General features: G+C 38.6%; 1 protein-coding gene across 2 annotated transcripts; it reads right to left on the bottom strand.

Moving 5' to 3' along the window:
- Nucleotides 1–244: 244 nt before the first annotated feature.
- Nucleotides 245–22,736, bottom strand: TARS1 (threonyl-tRNA synthetase 1). 2 transcript variants are annotated; one of them, XM_057708943.1, is made up of 19 exons: nucleotides 22,529–22,736; nucleotides 18,950–19,030; nucleotides 16,717–16,907; nucleotides 12,952–13,075; nucleotides 11,645–11,766; nucleotides 11,012–11,129; nucleotides 10,691–10,755; nucleotides 10,533–10,611; nucleotides 9,076–9,222; nucleotides 7,842–7,940; nucleotides 6,673–6,839; nucleotides 5,545–5,722; nucleotides 5,312–5,449; nucleotides 4,873–4,950; nucleotides 4,653–4,753; nucleotides 4,440–4,544; nucleotides 2,682–2,754; nucleotides 1,210–1,324; nucleotides 245–781 (listed from the first exon to the last, which is right to left on the bottom strand). In XM_057708943.1, exons 1-19 carry the CDS (start codon nucleotides 22,547–22,549, stop codon nucleotides 633–635), a joined length of 2,151 nt encoding a protein of 716 aa, XP_057564926.1. In that variant the 5' UTR covers nucleotides 22,550–22,736; the 3' UTR covers nucleotides 245–632. The 2 variants fall into 2 exon arrangements, with proteins under 2 accessions (XP_057564926.1, XP_057564927.1); XM_057708944.1 differs by having other exon boundaries at nucleotides 5,560–5,722; nucleotides 22,529–22,733.
- Between the last annotated feature and the right edge of the window lie 1,287 nt (nucleotides 22,737–24,023).

Genomic DNA, 24,023 nt, shown 5'->3' on the forward strand with positions numbered 1-24,023 from the left:
GTTGGTTTTGTTTTAAAAGGTCTGTATCCCCAAAACAATCAAGTGATATTCCTACAAGACGTCATACTATGACAGAGAAGCAGGCACCTGGTTCATATCCCAGTGTGAGAATGGCATACACCATAGATTTTAACCCTCATCCAACTGACATCATGTGTATTATAAAACATGAAAGATAAATATTGAATCACACAATTTGTTCCAGGTAGGTGTGTATGGACATGAGGGACAGAGCAGTTGACGCTTATGTGAATAAAAGTTTTTATTTTTTGCATCATAATCCAATTCTATTCTTTGTTTTCCGTTAATCAAATTTGAAAACACATTTTAGCTGTATTAAATTTACAAAAACATTCTTCCATATTACATCAGAGCATTCCTTATGTTTTTATCCCAGTGCTCAGAAATTTAATGAATAAAATCATTTCACTGTGTCACTTTTAATTACCTCCTTCAAATACGTATGATCTAAAATCTGTCTAGTTCAAAAAAGGTTGATCCTGCAGTCTTCTCTGCAGACTCTGCCAAACTGTTCCAAGGTCAGTATAAGCTGATGTTTTCCACTGTACAAAGTTAATGCTGTGGAAATATGCTTATCCTTTCCACTGAGCCAAGATGCGCAAAGTTCTTCCTTAAAATTCTTCTTCTGCCTGTTTGCTGCGGGACTGCTTGAGCTGCTGGAGCCGCTCGATGGTTTCAGAAATAGTACGTTCTCCGTGCACCTTATTATCTCTGGTACGGATATTGACAGTGCCGCTGGTTTTCTCCTTTTCACCAACAACTAAACCAAAACCCACAAAGCTTTGTTAGGTGAAAGGATTCCTATTGAATATCGAACAGAAATCCACCCTGTAGCTTCTAAGTCATTAAATTGTGCAGGTGACCAAATCTATCCATTAAAACACAAAACAAACAAAACCCAACCCATCATTTTGCAACAACTAGAACTGCTGGGCTTACTGAGTTACTTAATCCAGCCAACTTAATAAAAACTCACCATATGAAAAAGCAGGAGGTGAGGGGGAGAAGATTTTTAGACAAATCTTTCAAGATTATTCTTTTTCAAACTAAAATGTTCCTCTTATATCAACAGAACAAACATAAAGTTTGAGATCAGGATGAGAAAGAACTCCTGATGACCACAATTCTCTTAAGCCTAAGTCTTAGGATTTCAAGTTTCCCTAAGGGTTGGAAGGTCTCCTTTCTTACCAAGGATGAAGTTGTATTGCGCTAACTGTGCATTTCTGATCTTCTTGTTTAATGTACAGCCCGGATCCAAATCCGTGTCCACCATGAATTTGGCATCGTGGAATTGCTGCCGTACCTGTTTAAACAGAGACATAGGATTTTTCAGATCAAAAATGAGAATTATATTTTGATCTTAAACGATTTTATTTAACATATGATTTGGATAATCATGCAAGCATTAAGAAGGAATGTTAATATATACACTGAAGCATATATTATTGTGATTTGGAACTACAAAACTATATTCTGCTCGAGGGATAAACTGTGAATTAAATACACTGTTGATTAAATTTTCCATCTATCTGACAACCAATTACCACTCATATGACAAAAAGATCTGAATGATCCATTTTTATTTCACTAATAGGCTGGTATGGCTTGGTGATCATTACCAATGAACCTCCTGGAATTTTATAAGTATGCAGATTTCAGAAGGGGTCTGACTTAGATTATTAAAGTGCCAGGATAAGACTACACTCTCAACTGTAACCTATTTTAAAGAATAAAGCACCAGATGGAAAGGAGAAAGACAGTACTATCTCCAGTTGAGAAATGAGTTAAGTAATACAGACCTTTTTTCTACTGTGTGAGATTTCATGGTGCAAACATGATAAGGTACAATCCATCAACCACTGAGCATAACTGATTCCCATCATTTCAGCTAAATTACCATGTGCAGTAATAGGAGCACAGTACATCTCCAATGGTTTGCCTATCAGCTGGTTAATGTTCATTTATTTCTTAAAGACAGTCGAGACCCGAGTGCAATTTACTCTGATGATCTGAAAGCATGGTGATTTTGATATTACAATGTTACTCATTGATATTTAGATTTTTGTCTGTTTTAACTAGCCAATTTATTACTTTTAGCTTACAATTATGAAACAACACTTTTTTCAATGACACAACTTTTTATAATTTGAAATTCCTTAGTATGGAAATGTTGCTGTAACAGAGTAGATTGTTCTAGTCTTTAATGTATGAAGTATGAATGGATATTTGTACTTTTGTTAGTAAGGTGGCTTTTTGGTAGCTAGGGCAAACACTGCTGTCATGCCATGAACCTGAAAAAAAATTTTAAATTAAAGAAATGCACATTAGAAACAAAGCAAAATTACTGAGTCAAAGAGCAGCTTAAACTGTATTATACACTTGAATTTACATGTCACACTGAGGCATCTGGTATTTGCTAGCACTAAAAACTAAAACGTACAAGTGTGTACAAGACACTTTCCAAATTAAGTCTAAGCATGGGGCCACATAAAAAAGCATTAAAAAGGTAATATGATCTACTCAGGTTTACCACAGACTGAAAATAGAAACATTTCTCTATATCACAAGCAGCTCGATTTACCAAAAATAGATACAGTTTATGAGATTGGAAAGCTGAACAACAGCTATTAAATTTAAAGAAAGTCATACTTAAGGATTACCTTTTGGGCATATTCATCACATGTTGGTCCCACTGGAACTACCATCACCTGGCGAGGAGACAGCCAGAAGGGCCTTTAGAAGAAATTAAAAATATTTAATGTGGATTTGGGCACTTTCCTCAACAAGGATGGCATATTTCTTAGTCTACTCTTCAGTACCTTTTCTTGAAACAGCAAGGGCCACTTTAAAATACTTGGCTTTTTTTCAATATCCAGTAAGGACTAAACAGAGATTCAGGAGCAGAAAACTAACCCTAAGTCAGGAAGATCTATAAGATTTGTCTCGCTAAGCAAATATAACAAAACAAACAGAGGGCAGAGACTACACCCACAGTTCAACACATCAGGTAACAGAACACCACACACCTGCTGTCAGAGGGTTTAACACACTGATTAAGAAGCACAGGTAGTGATTCCAGTTATTTTACTCAAAATGTTATTTTGTTCAAGTGTTATAACTTATTCTTCATCGAGGGACAAAGACTGTACCTTCAGTTTATTCAAGATCCATTTTGTAGGATTCAATAAAGTGGAACCAATAATAACTGGTGATGGTACTTGGTAAAAATGCGTGTGTTTTCACTACTTATTAAAAGGTGACGCCATTAACAATTCTCCCTTTCAGGTATTTCTGGTGTCCGACCCCTCCTCGTGCTGCAAACATCAGGCCAGTGTTTCTCTTGGTTACTCCTCTATTTTCAGTTGTTTTGTTACATTAGAGAAAAGACTGGAGTAGGCACTAAATTCTACACAAACTGTGGGTTTTTCCCCCACCTACTACAGGTTTGCTAGAGCAATTAGCTGAGGACCCCCCATTCTCTAGACTGTGAATAGAGAATATTGCCCATATTTGATTTGATTTTGTGAAATATAACTAAAAGGAGATTAGCTTATTTCATTGACAAGTATGATACGGCCCCCGCCCAACGTCTGAACTAACCAAACTACACATAAGCTGAAATGACTGCAATGTAGTATGGCAGGTTCTACAAAACGGGTGTTTTATAACCATGTGCTGTTTTCAGCTTCCTTCACAAAATGTGGGCCCAGACAAAGCTGCTTAGAAAATAAAAAACAAATCATGTGCTTATATCTTGCCAGTGGAAACATAAGCTTCTAGAAACAAGACACAAAAATGTTGATCAGTTTGGAGTCTGTACTTTCTTTTTTATTTTTACCACGCCGCCTGCAGGATCTTAGTTCCTTCACCAGGGATTGAACCTGGGCCCACAGCAGTGAAAGTACAGAGTCCTAACCACTAGAACCACCTGGGAATTATGGAGCCTATACTTTCAATCAAAAAACAAAAAACAAACAAAAAACGTGGCTTCTAAAGGGTCCAAAATACTTGTTTATTATGATCAGCAACACTGAACAAGGTATTGCTAAAAGCCTACTCTTGCTTACTCACACAAAACCATCAAAGTTTTATAAATTCCCAGTTACTTGAAATGCAATCAAAACAATAAGCTTCTTACTGAATAATAATTCCTAATTAGAAAGCATTTATATAACAGTCAAACAAATCAAGCGCTAAAATAAAAAAATAATTACTCATAACAAACATTCTTAAAGCTAAAAAAGTTTGGGTTTAGATTGTGATTCCTCACTTCTTAGTGAACACTTGTCATTAATTAGAAGTGACCACCTGGATTCCTTCTCCCTTTCCATCATATAACCAAATTGGACACTAGACGTTTCTGACAGTCAATTTACATGGTCCAGACAAAAAGAGAAGAAAACAGTGACAAAAATTACCATTTGCCCCCATAGTTTTCAGTGAGGATAGCAATCATTCTTTCCACTGACCCCAAGATGGCTCTGTGGATAATCACTGGCCTTTTCTTATCATCACCATCATGGCTAGAAAGAAAAAGAAAAAAAAAGAATTTGTTTTGCTTTATTTTATGTATATATATTCCTTTATATGTCCTTGAAGAAGAATATTCAGAGCAGACACTAGAAACTCACCTTACAAAAGTTAGATTAAATCTGATGGGCAACTGAAAATCCAACTGGATTGTTGCACACTGGTGGTACCGACCAATGGCATCCTTAATCTGTATGTCAATCTAAGAAGCAAAGATTGGGTTGTATTAGGGTTGAATTTTTTTAAACTTATTTTAAAGTAGTCTCCTCTTCACTCAAAAATGAGAGACATAATACTCTCAAAACAGACTCTGGCACTGACCTTTGGACCATAGAAAGCTCCATCTCCGGGATTTAATTCCCACTTTTCACCAAACTCATTCAGACTGTTCTCAAGTTGCTATGGATAAAGCAAAATGATTTTAATTTTTGTTCAAATGCTAACTTCTTCCAGCCTAATTTGAGACGAAAAATACTGTAACTACTTTTATGGGTCACTATTCTTTGTTTTACAATTTTGTCCACCTAGACATACTCATACACAAACCCCTTTAAAGGTTACTGCTTGATGACTGAAAAAAACATTCAACCGCTTCTAAAATACAAAATCAAAGAGAAAAAAAACTAGCTTATACAAGCCTAGAAACCATTTCCAATTTTCTTTTGCTTTTATCCATTTAAAGAGGCTTGGCTTTCTCACATTAGGACGCAAGCCAATTTCAGTCAAATAATACTGAAACCCGCTGAAAATTACCACTTACTTTCTCAGCTTGATTCCACACTTCAATATCTCCAAGGAATTTTTCCGGGCGAGTAGACAGGTTCAGTTTAAAAGAAAATCCAAATATGCTATATACTGTACGTAGAAAATCCAAACAACCTTTTATTTCATTCTCAATCTTTAAATTTAAAAAAAAAGAAAAGAAAAGAAAAAGTGACACAGTGGTAATTAATTTTTCTCGGTTTTTGTGATACTTCTTTCAAAGTGTTTTACCTCAGAGTCCCATACCTGCTCCATGGCACAGAATATGTGAGCATCGTCCTGCTGGAATCTTCGTACCCGAGTGAGTCCTGTGAGTGCTCCCGACAGCTCGTTCCTATGAAGCACCCCAAAATCAGCTAGTCGCAGAGGCAACTCTCGCCAGGATCTCGGCCGATGATCAAACATAAGGCTGAAGAAAAGAGAAAAGTAAAATCCACTCACACTTAATTTCACAAGAATAAAACTGCCTCTCTAATGCCATAAGGAAGGCTGACAAAAAGTTACCGGTTCTAGCTGTTTATACAAACAACACTTCTCGAAGTTCTGGGCTTCATACAATAATATAAGAACGTGTATGAATAAAGCAGTAAATAAATTCTAATACAACCATCCATAACTAGGAGAAAATAAAATATGTATTTCCATAAGTCTGGAGTCATATCCTTGTGCTCAATATTTCTGTTAATTTGAGGACCGCCTTTAAGGCTCATAATTTAAAGAAAATCTTAGCTATATACACATCATTTATAATAGTGGAAACTAAAGTCTGTACTTTCTTGTTGCTCCCAAAAGTGCTTCAGAAACTGAAGAATCTGGGAAAACTAAGAATGAACTTGAACTCGGTTCCCTGACCTACAAAGCCAGTTTCCTCGTGGAGACTCCTCTGTCTCAGCCCCTCTGCCCTTGAGGCCTTGCTACTGGGAGCAGTGCTAGGAGCTACGACTCAGCTACCTGGAGCCACAGCTCAGCCCAGTCTGACCCCCAAGCTGCTCTTCACGCAGCTTTCAAGGACAGAAAGTGAGCTGCCTCAAGGCAACGAAGACTTTCCAAGGTCATCAGCATTAGGTTTTGATACATGTTTCTTTAAGAAAAAAAAAAAAATCTGCTATGCCCCACATTCAGTCTCCCCTGTTCTGTATCCTGCCTGTTCACTGCTGCGATCCCAGTGCCTTTCTCAAATGCCTCTGGATCTGAGGATCTAACTGGGCACAGAAGCTGTGACAACACCAGAATAATGATGCATTTAAACACTCCTCTGATTACATAATTTGTTTTTCACAAAATACTTTCAAAGGAGGGAAAACAATCTAGGACTGATTGCAAAAGAATCTTTGATGGAAATTCAAAATTGCTGAATACCAGTGTCCCGGGCAGTTCATGGGTTTCAGAGCAAACAGCTCCTTCTCCACCTCAAAGGAGAACATGTTCTCGCTGTAGTGCTGCCAGTGGCCCGAGGTCACCCAGAGTCGGCTGTTGTAGATGTTTGGGGTGACCACCTCCTGGAATCCTCGTTTCCTATATTCGCTCTGTTGGAAAACAAGCACAATGCACATGTAGGGAACAAATGCTGATACTTCTGGTGGAAGTAAAAATTTCAAGAGCAATTTTATACTATCTAGCAAACTTCAAGATGCACATCTTATAATCTAGAAGGTCCACCTGGAGGTATACACCAAAGAGGAAGCTCCTGCGTAGGTACATAAGGAGGCTACTGCAGCACAACTGGTGATATGGGAGAATGGAAAATAACTCGGTGTCCCCCGGTAAAGAGATGAACACCGTGGTTGTTATATGACGGACTAATACTTAACTGAACATGAGGTGGATCTGTACATATCTAAAATGAAAATCACAATGCAAACTGACATACAATGAGACTTCATGCATGTAAGTTTGAAGCAAAGAAACACATAATTTAGGGTACATATTTATGGGGTAATGTAAAAATTGCATGGACAAAAAGGATCCACCCATGCTAACTTCAAAATAGCAGTTTCTTCTAGGAAAGGAGGGAAATGGATCAGAAAGGGTCTCAAAGGGGAATCCCCCTCCCCACCATACACGTATTACTTTACCTCAATAAAAAATCTGAAGCAAATATAGCCCAGTAGATATGTGTTAAATAAGGTGGTGAGTACAGAGATGTTGCTGGTTATTTTCTATAAATGTATGCTTGAAACACTTCATAGTTTACAAATCAAAAAAGCAATGTAAAGATTAACTTGCTTTTCCAAGGAAAATACAAATGAACAGTCGGAAAGCCACAGAGCTCCTATGTAAAGGGTCACAGGCCCCACTTCAAGTTCACCAGCTTGTCTCAGGTGCACACACCCATGTGTGTGGACAAGATCATGGATTAGGAGGAAAGAATTTTTCTAAACATTTTATGAGACTTAATACATCTATTTTCATTTACTCTTTGAATGTTTCTTCTCAAACACAAGATTATCTTTCTCTTTGACAGACCTTATTCAATAAAACCAACTTATGTCTTAAATCTACAGAAGAAAGTAATGAATATGGTTTACCCTGATGAATTCAATAAGTGCGTTATAAATGTATGCTCCCTTCGGCAAGAAAAAGCAACTTCCAGGGCTGAGTTCATGGAAGAAATAGAGTTCTTGGTCCTGGGTAAAACAAAAGCAAAAGAAAGCATATAGAGGATATAAAAATATCAACATAAACTTTAGGGTTCTTGAGTTCAGAATATGGTCATGATGCTTCATATTTTAATTGGTGCCATTCCCAAATCAAAGAAAACATGTCAACACTTCTGGTACTGCAGGTGTCTTACAACTTAGCACGAGTACATTCTCTGCCTGTACATTCCTGACTCCAGTCAAGTTTACCCAAGAGTCACGTGGAGCAAGGGTCTTAGTTCTCTTCTACTATGCACAGCAGTGGCTCTCAGAGTTTTAATTCCTCAAAGCTCAAAGATCCTTCCTTCCCTCCTTCTCTTCTATCCACCCCCCCCCTTTCTTTCCTTCCTTCCTCCCTCCCTCTCTGTCTCCCTCTCTTTTTTCAAGTAGGAACAGCAGGAAGAAGACTGGGGAAAAGACACTGATCATGAAATAAAAGATGGAGAAGAAGCTGGCTAACTTTGGGTCATGGTTAAAGAGGCACACCCCCCTACCTTTGCCCACAAAATGCCCAAGTCCTCAGGGAGGGACCCCACCAATTGTTGCTGGTCTCCTTCCTGCTGGATCTTATTTCAGGCAGTCAGCAGAGCAGGACAGTGCGTGCTGCCGCCTGCTCAGGCCTCACAATCTAGCAGGCATGGCCTGACCCAGCACAGAGCAAACATTCTTCGAGAAAGGAATGTTTTTACCAAACCTAACTCCCAGTTTAGGTAGAAGAATAAAGAAAAGGACACCACAGAATCCACCAGTGACTCTCTGTGTCACCTTGGGCAACGAGCAGATGACTTAAGTTTCCACATCTTTAAAATAAGGCATTGAGACCAGGGGATTTTTAAAGTAACTCCCAGCTCTGTGAAACGCTGCTATACTTCTTTTACGGAAAAATGTAGGTCATCAGCATTTGTTCTCAAGAAAAGGATTAGTTAAAATGAATTTCTGTGCAGTACTGAACACACTCTAGAAAGATAATGCGGACGAGGAGCAAGTAATGCACAGCTTTTACAGGACAGAACAACCATTACTTGAAAGCTACAGCATCTCTTCAGAAGTAAATTCCTAGTACATTTCAAAGGAATATAAAGAAAACTCAGTCTAGACACATCATTATTCTTTTTAAACATACCCTTCCAATTTTCCTATGATCTCGGTTTTTAGCCTCTTCTTGGAACTTCTCCCATTCTTTCAGCATTTTAGGATCTGGGAACGAGATGCCATAAATTCTCTGGAGAGTCTCCATATCTGCCTTGCCTTCCCAGTAGGTGGAGGAATTCTGAAAACAAGGAATATCCATGAGATAATATTCAAGTTTTTTAATATCTCATTTATTAAGAGTTGGATGTCATTTCTTGCAGTCACAATTATGAGCCAAATTCATATTTAGTCCTTATGACAAGAAAAATGCCACAAAAAGTGCACGTGTAGTAAATAAGCATCTCAGTTGCTGAGGCCTCACCAGGGTGGTTGTACTTATTGCACAGCACAAGCTGGCTGTGTAAGTCCCCTCAAAATGGCCCAGCCCTCAAGCCCCACTCACACAACTCCACAAACAGGACTGACTGCAGGGGCATCTCCCACAAGATGGTTCAGCAAAAATGGAAAACTGACCAACCTACCAAAAAAAAAAAATCTTACAGCAGGATTAGTTTGGTTTAAAAAGAACAACTTGGGTAATTACTACCTTAGATATACAAAAGGCAAAAGCACACACTCCTACAGGGAGTCTCAAAGCCTTTAGAGCCATGATGGCCCATGACTTGTGATTCTGCAAATTTCCCAAATCTCCATCCCTGTGTGCTCTGGTGGCCAGTGGTAAGTCAATCAGTCACTGCTTGAGAGAATTTCAGCTGAAAAAGGCTAGTGATTAAAAAAAGAGTGGATATATGTATATGTATAACTGATTCACTTTGCTGCATACCTGAAACTAATACAACATTGTAAATCAACTATACTTCAATAAAAATTAAAAACTTTATGAGAAAGGCAGTAGGTAAAGATACTCACATCAAGAGTATTCACTAGTCTGACCACAACGCCCAATGACCCCAAAGTAGTTGGCTTGATAGACTGAACCTGCTGAAGGTTTAGCTACGGTGCCTGATTAGAAAGGACTTCTGGAATTATAACCTTCAACAGGTAGCCAAACGTTATTTTCTTTCTCATTTTAATGGAGAAAAGTAAGACTCACAGAGGTGAAGTGATTGGTACTGTTCCTGTTAAATGGCATACTTGGAATATTAGTATCTACAATTTTAAACTTATACTCTTTTATTATGTGGTATCTGAAAACTTCTTCTAAAATTTTATCGGATGTACCTACTGAACTTTAACTTTTGTGACTACTTTCAAAACACCCTGTATTTATCCCTTCGAAGCATTTTTATTCTGCCAAAAAAAATTATTTGTACCAAAAAAAAGGCTAGTGACACGTAGAGCCTACAGTCAGTAGACTCCATGAGAAAAAAAAATCCACCCTTACATATTTAAGAGAAAAATGACTGAAAAGAGAAACGAATGCCAGTTTAAACATACACCTTTAGTAGACAAATGTTTATATAGAGCCTTCGAAGTTACACTGCTTACTTTGTGGATTTTCAAAGTCTTGATCTTGCCAGTGTGTCTGACATGAGGACCCCGGCAGAGATCTATCAAAGGGCCACACCTAAAAATAAAATAAAAGGAATTTTAACAAAGACTTAACATATACATCAGTGGTATTTAATGACACTTGATATTCTCACCTATAGACTGTGGTAGTTGGAGTATTCACTTTTTCATTCAGTATCCTGCATTTGAACTTGTTGTACTGAAAACAGGAAAAATTATTTTTTTAAATAACCATCCTTTGTTACTTCTAAGTACTACTGCTAAAATACAATTTGAAGTAATCTTATCTAAGCATTGTATGAACATAATTATGTCAATATTTCATGTTATAAAAACGCTGTTCACTTTTCCTAAAGAACAGGCTAGGCATCAGCGTGGCACACTAAGCCCCAGTGTACTTCAAGTAACGTCAATGAGTGAAATACAAGTAGAGACCACATTACAGTTCACATTACCTTAAACATTTCCAACAAAGTTTCCTTCTTAACTTCTAATCTTTCAAAAGCTTGTTTTTCTTTAATGATTTTCTTACATAAAACCTCCAAAGAAGAGAAATCGTTGCTGGACACACCCCTGAAAAAGAAAATATCACCTTTCCTTTCCATTCTACTCACACCGCAGCTCGGTGGGGAGTGTTTCTTTAGAATACTTCAAGGGTTTTAATATAAAAAATTGACCCGTGCATCATATATTAAGAATTTTAAACTAGACATTTTTTTAGAAACTATTTTTATATTTTATATTTTCAGAGGCCTCTACGTCGGTCATCACTAAGCCCATTCTCCCTAGTGAACCCTTCTCCTCCAACTCTGTATTCAGGTTTAAAGGAAAGGAGAGGTCCAAGCTTCATTTTATTTCCAAACATAGCTTAGGGCTCCACCTCCACTGACCTAGAGGAGAGCTCTCATTCAAGCCTCTACTACATCATGAGTTACTACAACGCTTCAAGTTTTACTACTGAGAATACCTGGTGACTATGAAGCAAGGAGCTTTATATCCTTCTTCCTTTACTGAGAACTCTTTAAAATTAGCGTAAGGACCCAGAGTAACTCAGATTTTATTTTTCTTTATCCAGTTACATAACTTACCCTTCTTCAAGGTACATGTCATAATAGAACCCATTTTCTATTGGTGGACCATAACACAAACACCCCCCATAGACTCTTTCCATGGCTTCACCCATTATGTGAGCACTCGAGTGCCAATATACCTGAAAATTCAAAGAAAAATAGGATGGTTTGAGTCTGGGTATACAAGCTGTAAATTAATTTGTTTTGAACGATACGTAAAATTTATTATAAATAAACCCGACACGAAAATCTAAATTTACAAATCTATAGACTGCAGTGTGATTCTATTCAGAGTCAAAATAATTTGAAAGGGTTCTAGTTACTAAAATGTATTTGAGCCTTAGAAATGATCTGGTTTAGTTGGTTTCAAACTAATTAAAATTAAAATTGGCATTATTAATTAAATGGGATGGATTTTGTTCCCTGAAAACAGCAGCCACTCACAATGTGACTGTCTTATTAACTGCAATGGCCCAGGGTCTTCTGAGTCAATCTCATGAACTATGCTCTGGCATTTACCTGGCTGTAGAACATCACTTCAAAACTATATCTGCTTTTTTCTTATTGGCCCCAAACAACTAAGGTGGTACAACTTGAGCCTATAACACAATTATAAAACCAAGAACAAACATATGGGCTTTGAAATCAAAAGGCAGTACTTGGTTTTAAGGTGGTAATTCAAATGAGATATGATATATCGTAAGCAATGTTTCTAAGATTTATTAGTAAGGTATCAAAAACGATTTTTAAAATTCGCATAACTGTACACCTGAAATTAAGGACGTAAGGACTCCAGCATACATTTGAAAACCATTGATTCACATACATAAGTAAACCACTGTCATTAAAACAAAATATATTATTTCTTCTTATATGGTGTTCCACATAGGGAAATAAAGGAGAAAACTGCCATCATTGCAGACTGATTTTTATAGCGCTTTTCAGATTTGCATTTTAAAATGAAAAAAATATGGAAATCAACTGTCCAACAGGAAGAGAACTTTAAATCATGTTTGAATTTATTTGTTAAATATATGCATCTCGATTAAGCATTGCCTGATAGTGTACAAGACAACTTTTACTTGCTTAATTAATTTTTAACAAAATTCCCTGAACATTTTCCCTACTGAAGTATCTAGAGTAAAAATAAATTTATTCGTGTCCCTCTTAATTTTATAAGACAAGCACTTTTATTACGTTCCCTAAATGAAAGACAAAAATGAAGATTTCAAATATGACATTGAGACGTCAATAAACCTTAGCCACCCACTGGCTTTAGTAATAAGCTAGAAAAGCCTGCAAATGTTAATGTGAATAAAACTTACTGCTTGAGCTTCCTCATCCTCAAATTTGAGAAGCTCCAAGGTACAATCTTCCTCCAGAGGACGGTCTAGGTCCCAGACAACTTTGTTCACTTTCGCTATAACAGTGTTGTCAGCCAGGCCTTGACTTAAAAAACATACACACGTATAAAAACACAAGACTCTAAACCTACTGGCACACTTTTATAACAGCATTTGCTCACTTTCTGTCTCTGTGTCACATTTGGTTAATTCTCACAACATTTCAAACTTTTTCATTTTTACTCTACGTATTTATTATGGTGATCTGTGATGAGTGATCTTTTATGTTACTACTATGACTCACTGAAGGCTCAGATAATGGTTAGCATTTTTTTTTTAGCAATAATAAAGTATTGCAATTAAGGCATGTACTTTTTTTTCAGACATAAAAGTACTGCACACTTAATAGACTACAGTCTAGCGTAAACTACTTTTATATGCACCGGGAAACCAAAAAATTCATGTGACTTGCTTTACTGTGCTACTCGCTTTATTGTGGTGGTCTGGAATCTCTCTGAGGGATGCCTGTACATTATATACAGATGTATATTTATCTTTCTGAAATACAATGGAAAAAGCAACAAAATTCAAAAAATGTCCCTAAGAATATGACTAGAAGACTCTGAAAATTCAGAACACTATTATTTGACGTTTAATGCTTCCTGTTTAAGCCGACATGGCAACGGTGACAAACAACAACAATTTCCAGTGGTCTGATTCATCTTTAAACTTCTGCAGGTAGGTTTTCCATAAAGCAGAGCAAAGGGCTATGGAGACGCCAAAGGACAAAAAGGGGGGCGGGGCTGGTGGCTCTAAATAACTTCTCTGCGTTTATCCTGCTTGAAAATGTAACAGGTCTTTTCTTTGAGAGGCAACGCTAATCTCAGAATTCTGCAAATGCCTAAGACGATGTTATTTATAATAAATACATAGGTGAAATGAAATACTACTTAATAAAACATTTTATAATATGGATAAAAACGGCACATATGCAAGAAATACACAGTACACAGGGCAGGCAACACCCTACACTATGAAGCCTTCGCACTCAGTCTTAATCGAATCTACCACCAGAAGGCTTCAGCGAGGGCTTCCTAGGTGGCGCAGTGGTTAAGAATCCGCCTGCCAATGCAGAGGTCACGGGTTCGATCCCAGCTCCAGGAAGATCCCACATGCCGCGGAGCAACTAAGCCCGTGTGCCAAAACAAACAAACAAACAAAAAAGGTAGTAAGATTGGCTAAGGGAATAGCCTCTACCAGACCCTAAAATCCTAGGATAAAAGCACATGATCTGAACCTGGTGTATCCCCCCAAAAAAAAAAAAAATTAAAAAAAAAAAAAAAAAAAGAAGGCTTCAGCGAGCTAAACTTGCTGTGGGGGGTGAGTCACTGCTTGCTCTGTGTAAGGGTTTACAGCCAAGTTTATACATCCTTCCCCACTGAAAGATCAGAAAAGAAGGACCAAACAGAAGGAAAACAATACATTCCTATCCCATTTTTCAGTGCTCCCACTTAATTTCCCATAGATTATATTCAATGTTTCCTTTCCTCCTGAGATCAAATGGTTCCAATAAAATGAATAAAACATCCACATTTCACAAAACATACATGGATTTGGCAGAGGGAAGTATATTTTACCATACTGGTGTAAAACAGCTGTCAAAAGATTAGAAGAAAATAACTTTTATCTTAAGGTCCAAAAGGTACCCTGAAATGCCAACAATAGAGTTATTTTGAAAATGAAGATTACACATAGATCATACTAGATCATTTCGATTTTCCAAAGAAGGGGTAAAATAATCTATACTGTAAGATTTGGAACAAAACAAAACTTCCAAGAAAAACCTTTTGAAGCAAATGGAGCAGGCCCCCTCCCCTTTTTTTTTCCTTTCATATTTACCACAAATCATCTGAACCTTTAAATAGCCTGTTATCAAGGCTATACTTCTTCACAGAACCAGAAGCTATTCTGGATCTTTGTAAAACTGTCATGGCCTCACTTCTAGATCAGTGACTTAACTCCAGACCTAAAGTTCATCAATGTCTTATGTGATTCAACTTAGAATTTTGCAGTTTCCCCCAAAATATTTTCAAACTAATATGTTATATGACAGTTACACTGCAATAAAAGTATTAATTCAAAATAAGAGAAAATTTGGCCACTGGATAAATTACAATATAATCTGAAGAACAATATTGTAGCATGTAGAGAAAAAAGTTCCTGGACTAACAGGAGCCTGGGTTTTAATACTGACACAGCTACAATCTCATTGTGCAACAATGGAGGAATCTCTTAATCTACCTAACCTGCTAAATCATCTCTCAAGTAAAAGGTCTATCCTGTTATTTATGATCTCACATGGAAACCCGCTTAATATTACAACTTTCTTTTTTACTGCCTTTCAAGTAAGGTAGAAGTACTTCAGGTAGAAGTACTTGTCAAATTAACAGCAACATTCCATTCCCTTTGTAAGAAGGCCAAGGCATACCAAACACAGGGCTCCTGGGCCTGACTGCTCCTACTCCCACCAGCTGCACAGTGGGCTGACCACAAATCCGCTGTGATGGTTCCCAAATCTAGTTTATGCACTTGTTATTTTACATCTTAGGTTCAACAATATGAAACTGATGACAATCAACCATTTTTGACAATTTCTATGGTGACTTCGTTTGTTTCAGCTCAATATGTAATTATTATACATAAACAGAAATATGTAAGTAATACAACAAGGGAATTAGTTTCTGTGAAAACTAAGTTGACTGTTTGGGAAGGCTGGATAAAGGCAAGTCGCTAAAAAATACTGTCAAGTCGGGTGTGGATGAAACAACTACATAAAACTCTGGACGGATTCTGCACTCAGATGGCTTCTCAAGTGTGTTAAGATGATGTAAAAGTTAATTAGCATGCCACCCCCCCAAACCTCGGCCTTACATACATATTAATGAATAAATGTCTATATACATGTTTTAAGTTAAAATGTCTAAACGGAGGTTGGCAAACTGTTTCTGTGAAGGGCCGCATAAATATTTTGGACTGCAGGCCATGCATGGTCTCTGGTGCATATTCTTAGTTGTCTTGCTTTTTTACAAACTGTTTAAAAACATAAGAACGATTCTTAGTCCTTGAGCTGTACAAAAAAAGGCCGTGACCACGGTTTGCCAATACTTGGTAGAAGATATATGTATCAATTTATGGCTTCCCAACTTTATCATTTTTTGATAAACTTATCAACTATTCATCCTAATCATATCAGATTAGGAAAGCATTTACTCTATCACAAAGCATGCATCTAATTCTCAGTTACCTGAAATAACTTCTCCTCAGCCCAACAAAAGCTCTAACATTAGATTTATAAAAACAGTACATTTTTTTCATGTGTCATATATTAGTTTCTTAACTTTCCCCTTTGAGATGAGCTACCTTCATTTTTAACTTTAAAACTGAGACTTTAGTCAAAATAGGTGAAGCACTCTCTACTTGTTTATATGACATTTAATGATCAAAGCAGGAGAAATAACTATATAGAATCTTTTGTAACATGAGACCAAGTTGACTCTTTCAGATATTAACTTTGAATCCTGACTATAAAGCTCTACGTCGTTCTGATTCTTTTAAAAATCCCAAATAAGGTAAATTAAACAACAAAAACATTGACCAGGAACATAAAAATATTATGAAGATAAAACTTGGCAAGATAAAAAAAAAGTTTCATTACAAACAATAGGTCAAGACAGGTGTAGCTTATACCTAATGCCACAAGCGATTTGATACGGTGTAGTTTTCCAAGATTCTGCATCCACTTCTTTACCATTGGGCAGGGTGACTTTAATTGGCTTGCTATCTTTTTCTGCCTTTTCTGCCAGAATAGAATCGTGTTCTGCTTTTAGTTTATTATACATCTCAAGACGTGTGTTAATATATTCTGGCCAAGGATTCAACTGCAAGACAACAAATGAAGAAATGAATAATCAGTAAACACTTGCTTTCCTTTTTAGAAAAGTGAAAGAAATAATAAAAACAAAGTTTACCTTATGTGAAGCAGTGCTTTAATTTTTTCTTCCCTTATACAAAACTTCCCTCTCATTTCAATCATTTTTTCTTGGCCTTCAAGTTTTTTAAATGGAAGAGCCTTAATCTCTTTATAATTCCCTCCTACCACAGTCCTTCCCTTTCTTTAGTTATTCAGGTGCTCTTTGGGGGCTTTTCATTAAATTGTCACAAGGGTTCAGAATCCTTGATGGAGCACCATTAATTTAGTTAATAAATTAACTAAAAGCTCAGCGCCTATCATTCTACAACCCTGCTCTGAATCCCTCGGGCCAAAGCACACTACCTGGTCCCACCAGGTAACGTGTACTGATGGTCAGAAGCATCAGTAAGGTCCCACCCACCCACAAGACCCTTTGTATCTTGCTGCACTTCATCTCCACATCTATTTGGCACTTCCTGATCAGAAGAACTTAGTGTCAAACTTAATTTATTCAACATTCATGGAGCAGATACTCTGTGACTGGCTCTGCAGATGCAAGAGAAGAATAAGACCTGCCCACTGCCCTTAGAAGGGAAAAAAAAGACAAGAACATAAATGATGGGAGCATGGAGGGGGAAAGGTCTTGGACATCTCACTGTGCACTTTTTTTCTAGACAGATCATTTAAAACATATATAATCAATCACATGTCACATGTACAATTCTCTACTCAGAAAAGTCCTCGAATTATATGCTTTGTTTCCTATTTCCAGGCTAATCCTCAAGCTCAAACAGAACAGCATGTACTACTTGTATTGAAAGTATAAAAGAAATTGGGGAACATATGCATTTTCTTACTTACTTGCAAAGTCTGAAATTCACAATCAACAATTCTCCAAAATTACAGTGGGATACAATGGACAAAACACAACAGAAATGGTTATGCAGGGCTCTAAGCAACACAGCAGTTCTTGATCACCGACAAACTTACCCTTAAGTAAGTGGAAGCCCTATCAGTTTAGCAATGCAACATATATAAAAACAGCTCTTTAAAGTCAGTTTACCGCGCTACAGTATACTTCTTAAAAGCCTATTCCTTTGTTCCTCTGCATTCTGACAGTTTTCTAAAGAGTCGCTAATAAAACGGTTGCAATGACAAAAGCAAAAAGTGAAGCATAGTTCACCGCAGTTCAACTTCAAAAACAAAGTAGGAAGACAAGCTCAACAGCCTCCTAAAGCAGGACACCCAGGATCCAGGTTGATTCTGGGATGTCTCTTGAAATGCCAGTTCCTTTTAGTGTGATGAAGTGATGAACTGAAAGCCTTTTTTCTACACTTGAGAGGCGTCAAGGAGATTTGTCCTGGCTTAAAAACCAAACCCTAGTGGTAGTCCAGGTGGAAACAGTGGGAATGGGGTGAAGGAACAGGGCTTTCTTTGGTTTCTGTTGTAGTCAGTAAAAGCTCAAACACCAAGTCTCTTAAAGTCTCATTGGATGAAATGGTCAGACAGCTAGCATCCCGTTTGGCAACTCATTACCACAGTCCTCTTTTCACCAACTTCTGTCCTCTGGTTTTCATATCTAATTCCACAGATTATCTTACATTTGTACTTCAGTTGTTTTCCTTTTTCAACAACAAGTAACTGCAGGTCTTTCTTCCCCTCTCAGACTTCCCTAGTTCTTCTCCCTAATTTTTCCATCTAGCACCATCTTATAACCCCATGAAAACATTAGAATCTCACACAGGACAAGTCTGAGACAGCTCCCTGCCCCTTGTTGATTTTTTTTTTTTAATGGAGTATAATTGTGTTGTGTTAGTTTCTGCTGTACAGTGAAGCGAATCAGCTATATGTATACATATATTCCCTCCCTCGCCCCATCCCACCCCTCTAGGCCCTCACAGAGCACGCAGGTGAGCTCCCTGTGCGATACTGCAGGCTCCCACTAGCTATCTATTTTACACATGGTAGTGTATTTATGTCAAACCTAATCAGAGCCCTGGAAACATCTACCTCTGCTCGACCTCCATCCCCAGAGCCTTCTTTGTTCTTCTTCTTGCCTCCTTCCTTTCGTTTCTCCTCACCGGCACTCACCTTAAAAAACAAAAAAGACAGGAAGGTTTTATATTTTAATCTAATTTGACATCCATCCATGCTGCCCCCAGAAAAGTTCTGAGGATGTTATTTTAGCACCTATTTTTTTTTAAAGTGGAAATCTGATTTTGAAAGACTAGAAAATTTCACTACTGTCAAAGACAAGTTAACAATTTACAATAAAGACAAGCCCTAAGAAAGTAGAGGAGTTATTTGATAATATTCAAGTCTTCAAATTTCATTCATTTTATTTGTTCTCATGCCTCTCGCTTCAGGTTTAAATGGACATATACTAAATACACAGCCACAAGAAGCATGCAATTTATTCAGTAGTATTTTCAGAAAAAAAAAATCTAATGCAATATATATCTATCCATTCCACAAGTACTACCCAGAGCCTCTGTGTTCACAGTATTTTTTAAACCCTGTGGAAGAAGCAAACATAAGACCCAACCCCTACCGCATGCAAACAATCTCTTCGGGGAAACTAAGGCAGACATGTGTGAGGAACTCCTAGAGGAGAAAAGGACACAGCTGTAGCACTCTGATCAGATGTCAAGTAAGCCAGGACAACAGCAACTGTTAGGGCTTTAAAAGACTTTAAAGGATGGAGAAGAGTTCAACAGGCTGGATTTTGAGAATGGAGGATGTTTTGTTCTAGGTGTACACAGAAACTTATTGTTGGAAATATCAGAGAGAGAAAAAAATGACTAAATCTCTTAGGAAATATTGTCAGTTAGACAGAAGAGGCCTCACAGAAGCAAGCACTAAAAGTTACCATAAAGAACGTGGACTCCAATTAGAATTCAATTCAATTCAATTCTAGGAAGTCATAGAAAGTTTTAAAGTAGTAAGTCCTGTGCAAAAAAGCAACCAATGACAAGAATTGGTCTTACCAGTAGTTCTCAACCAGAAGCAATTCTGCCCCCCAGCAGACACCTGGCAATGTCTGGAAGCCTTTCTGGTTGTCCTATTTGGCGGTGGTGGGGGAGGGGGGGTTGGTCTACAACTGGCATAGAGTGGGTAGGTAGAGGCCAGGGGTGTTGCTAACCATCCAACAACTCACAGCAAGCTTCCCACAACAAAGAATTCTCCAGTCCACAATGTTAAGAGTGTTGAGGTCGAGAAACCCCAAACCACATTATGGGATACTACGAAGAGTATCTTCTCAGAAATAAATTACTTACTTCCCTATAACTGCTCAGATAGAAACATCCTAAAGCAAATTTCACCATATAAAGTTTTACAATTTACAAAGTTCCTCTACAATCACATCTGATTCTCATAGAAACACGGTGCGATGGCTATCATTATTCCCATTTTACAGATAAAAGTAGAAAAAACTAGATGATTTTCCTAGGTTCAGAAAACTTGCAAGTGGCAGGAAAAAAAGATACCCACCCAGATGATGACAGTGGTCAACTCGAAGGGGAGATGTGATCACTATCAGTGAAGGCGTTTTGAGGCCAGAACTGGGGATGTGACGGGGGGCTTTCGTTTTCTATGTTTTTGATCTTCGAATTTTTTAAAAACAGTTTTATTAAGATATATTCCTGTATCATAAAATTCACCCACATAAAGCATATAATTCAGTGGTTTTTAGTGTATTTACAGTTGCCCAAGTACCACCACGATCAATTTCATCACCCCCAACGGAAACCCTGTACCCATCAGCAGTCACTCCCTGTCCCCACCTCTCTCCAACACTTGGCAACCACTAATCTTTCTGTCTCTACGGCTTTGCCTATTCTGGGCATTTCATATAAACGGAATCATACAATATGGTCTTTTGATTGGCTTCTTTTAGCATAATGATTTCAATATTATCCATGTTACATGTATCAGTGTTTCACTCCTTTTTATTGCCAAATAACATTCCATTATTATCGATTTGCCACTTGTGGACATTCTGATTGTTCCTTTCAATTTCATAAAACTTACAACTTGTATGATTTAAAAAACAAAATAAATTTAAAAAATATGACTCCAAATTTCATATTGAGCTAATACTTTCCCCACTCTGGTATTCAGGATTTAATGAACTTTTAAGGTTCATATATAGTCAATAAATGAACAATGAACACACCTTAAGTCCATTCTAATCAAGTAAAGTACTAACTGAAGAAGTATAAGATTACCTGCATGCCTTAGAAATAGAGACACAGATATAGAGAACAAACATATGAACACCAAGTGGGGAAGGAAGGGGGGGGGGTGTTGGAGTGGGAATTGGGAGATTGGGATTGCCATATATACACTACTAATAACAGAAAAAACATCAAATTGTACACCTTAACTATATGCAATTTATTGTATGTCAATTGTATCTCAATAAAAGTTCTTAAAGAAAAAAAAATTACCTGCATGCCTTCTCTATACCATATGATTAATGTAACCTGTCAAGTATATCAAGTAAAGAGAGGTAAAAATTGCAGATATGTTTGTGTAGATTTAAAATGGAAAGAGAAGGAAATAACTCTATTTTTCTGATTGTATGTTTTTGGTTTTGGTCATGTGGGTATTTGCTAAAGGAACAGGAATAATGGTAAAGAAGGAGAGAATTAACATCAAGGTTTTTTGTGTTCTAAATACCCCTCCATTTTACAAATGACAGCGGCTCAAAGACAGTAGTTTCCCATTTGTACACACCTAGTAACAGCAGAGCCAGGACTTATTAAAATGAGTCTCTCTGGAACCCTAAGGCCCATTTCACCTTTCCTACAACAACTGGAAAGATGATGGGAAACCGTTCTTTATTTCCCATGAAGAGAAAACAAAAATGCGCGAATATACGTATTATATATTTACTTAAAAGCACTCTAAACTTTCAACCTAAAAGCTGGAACACAGAACGGTATTGTGAAGATGTTCCTAAGCAAAGGATGACACTGAAAGGAAAGCTCAGAGGTGAACTGACGAGCGTTCGTGAATGTGATGAAGCATGCCTCCAGCACCAGGCAGGCAAGTGCGTAACTTCTCTAGAGTTTGTCGGCTGGGTTCATCCGGTCTCCACCATTTATTATAAACTACCCAAAACTTGGACAAGCTGGATCAGATCTCGGTGACTTGGTGTTCCCTTCCTTAAGGCCTTTTATTTGTACGTGGTTTCAGAATTAAATGAGGCTCTGCAACATTCTTCTCGACTAAGGCGAGCCAAAGACACTTGTCTAGGAGTCCGGAACCCTAGATTCTAACTCTGTCAAGGCTTCTAATCAGTTGTGTGCCTCCGAGCAAGACACTCGCTCAAGGTCGCAGTTTCCTCATCTACAAAAAGAGGATGGACCCAGAGGGGATCTGCAAGGCCCCTCCCTGCTTTATGAATCTGAGATTCCTCTCCAAAGGGGGCCCTGAGTTGTCCGAGCACTCCATCATCACCCTCGTTCTTCCGCCCCCCACACGGCAGGGGCCACTTCCTCCACCCGCTCCTTCCCCCAGTCGGGCAACGTGGGTACCAGGAGAGCCCCAGGCCGGCCTCCAGGCTCCACTCAGCCCACTCACCGGCTTCTCCTCATCTCCCATTTTCCCCGAAGGGCCAGTGGCCTTCTCCTCGGACACTGGCACACCACCAAGAGAAATCTAAGTCCCAAAACGACGGTCTGGAGGAAGGAACACTGGTCTCCAGGGAGAGATGGACCGGAGCGCCCGGGAACACGGCGCTGGCGCCGCGTGGTCCGGGAGGGACCAGCTGATGCAACAGGAAAGCGCCCAAGCTCCACCTCCTACCCTGATGGGAGAACGCGCAGCTAGGCGACAGCGGGGAGTGGCGGACCCTCCTTTCTCTAAACCAATGGAAAAGCCTGTTGGGCGACAGCCCTTCTTGGAAATCCGGGTGCGGCGGGGCGGGAGAGGAAACTATCGACGCTAAACCTGCAGTCTCTGCCGGCGGGGTATTGGGCCTTCCCCAGAGCCCAGAAGTCCGCAGTGCGCGTGCGCCTCCTTCAGGCTGACTCAGCCTATTATTCCGGAGCCTTTTCGGCCACCGTAGCAGCCTAAGTCTTGCGCTTCCGGGAAGTCTCCGGTAACCTGAATACCACCCCTGGCACTGTGAGGAGCAGCGGGTTGAAGGCCAGTATCCCGTTGCTTTGACACCGCTTGACATGGCGTGACTGCTGAGTTCTGGGGACTTCTCAGGGCCCCAAGTCAGTGGCGGTGAATCGAGCGAGCCCGCTTTATTGCAGTCCAGGGTTCCCAAGACCCAAGCGTTGGTGATCCAGGGACGAGCGCCTTTCCTCTGACTTCCCTTAGCACACACCACCGCCAATTCTATATTGCATCAGGGAGCCATTTGCACAGAGCCCATGAAGATGCAACGAAACTTTTACTTAAGAAAATAACCACGCCGACTCCAGGGATTCTCTCATGCAGAAGTCTCAGTGTTTGGAATCGAATGGCTCTATTTTCATTTATTTTACCGGCCAATTTAAAACAGTTGCTGATTTGAAATCAGAAGCGCAGTGAGGTCGTTTACAGTTTATGTACTCTGTCACCAAGTTTTGTGGATTTTATTTTCTAAACATCAGTTCTTGACAATTTGCCACCTTCAGGGTCATTCTTCCATGAAGCTCAGTAATCAGTAGCCTCCTAATGCGACTTTTTTGTGTCCATTTTTCATATGGCACCAGAATAGTCTTCTTAAACACAAATATGATCATGGTAACCTCCCCCAGCTTAAAACTCTTCAAGTGGTTTTCTGTATAAAAATAGTCATGGCTTTGACGGCCTCTGCCCAGCTTTCTCACTTCCCCACCATACACTGAACTGCAACCTTAGTGACATTATTTTTCAGGTCTTCTCCCAGTGGTTTTTTTGAACCTGCTGAGATTATTCTCCCCCTCCTCATCTCTGCCTGCCCCACGTACTTTTTTTGGCTATTTAGCACCTACTTACTTGTTGGATCTCAAGAATCGTTTTCTTAGGGGAGCCATTATTTGACTACCTTAGGGTATGGAGCAAGTCTCCCTGTTATACATTCTGGTAGCTTCCTGTAGCTCTC

This window comes from Hippopotamus amphibius, chromosome 15 (genome assembly GCF_030028045.1).
Source record: "Hippopotamus amphibius kiboko isolate mHipAmp2 chromosome 15, mHipAmp2.hap2, whole genome shotgun sequence".
In the NCBI taxonomy this organism is placed as follows: domain Eukaryota; kingdom Metazoa; phylum Chordata; class Mammalia; order Artiodactyla; family Hippopotamidae; genus Hippopotamus; species Hippopotamus amphibius.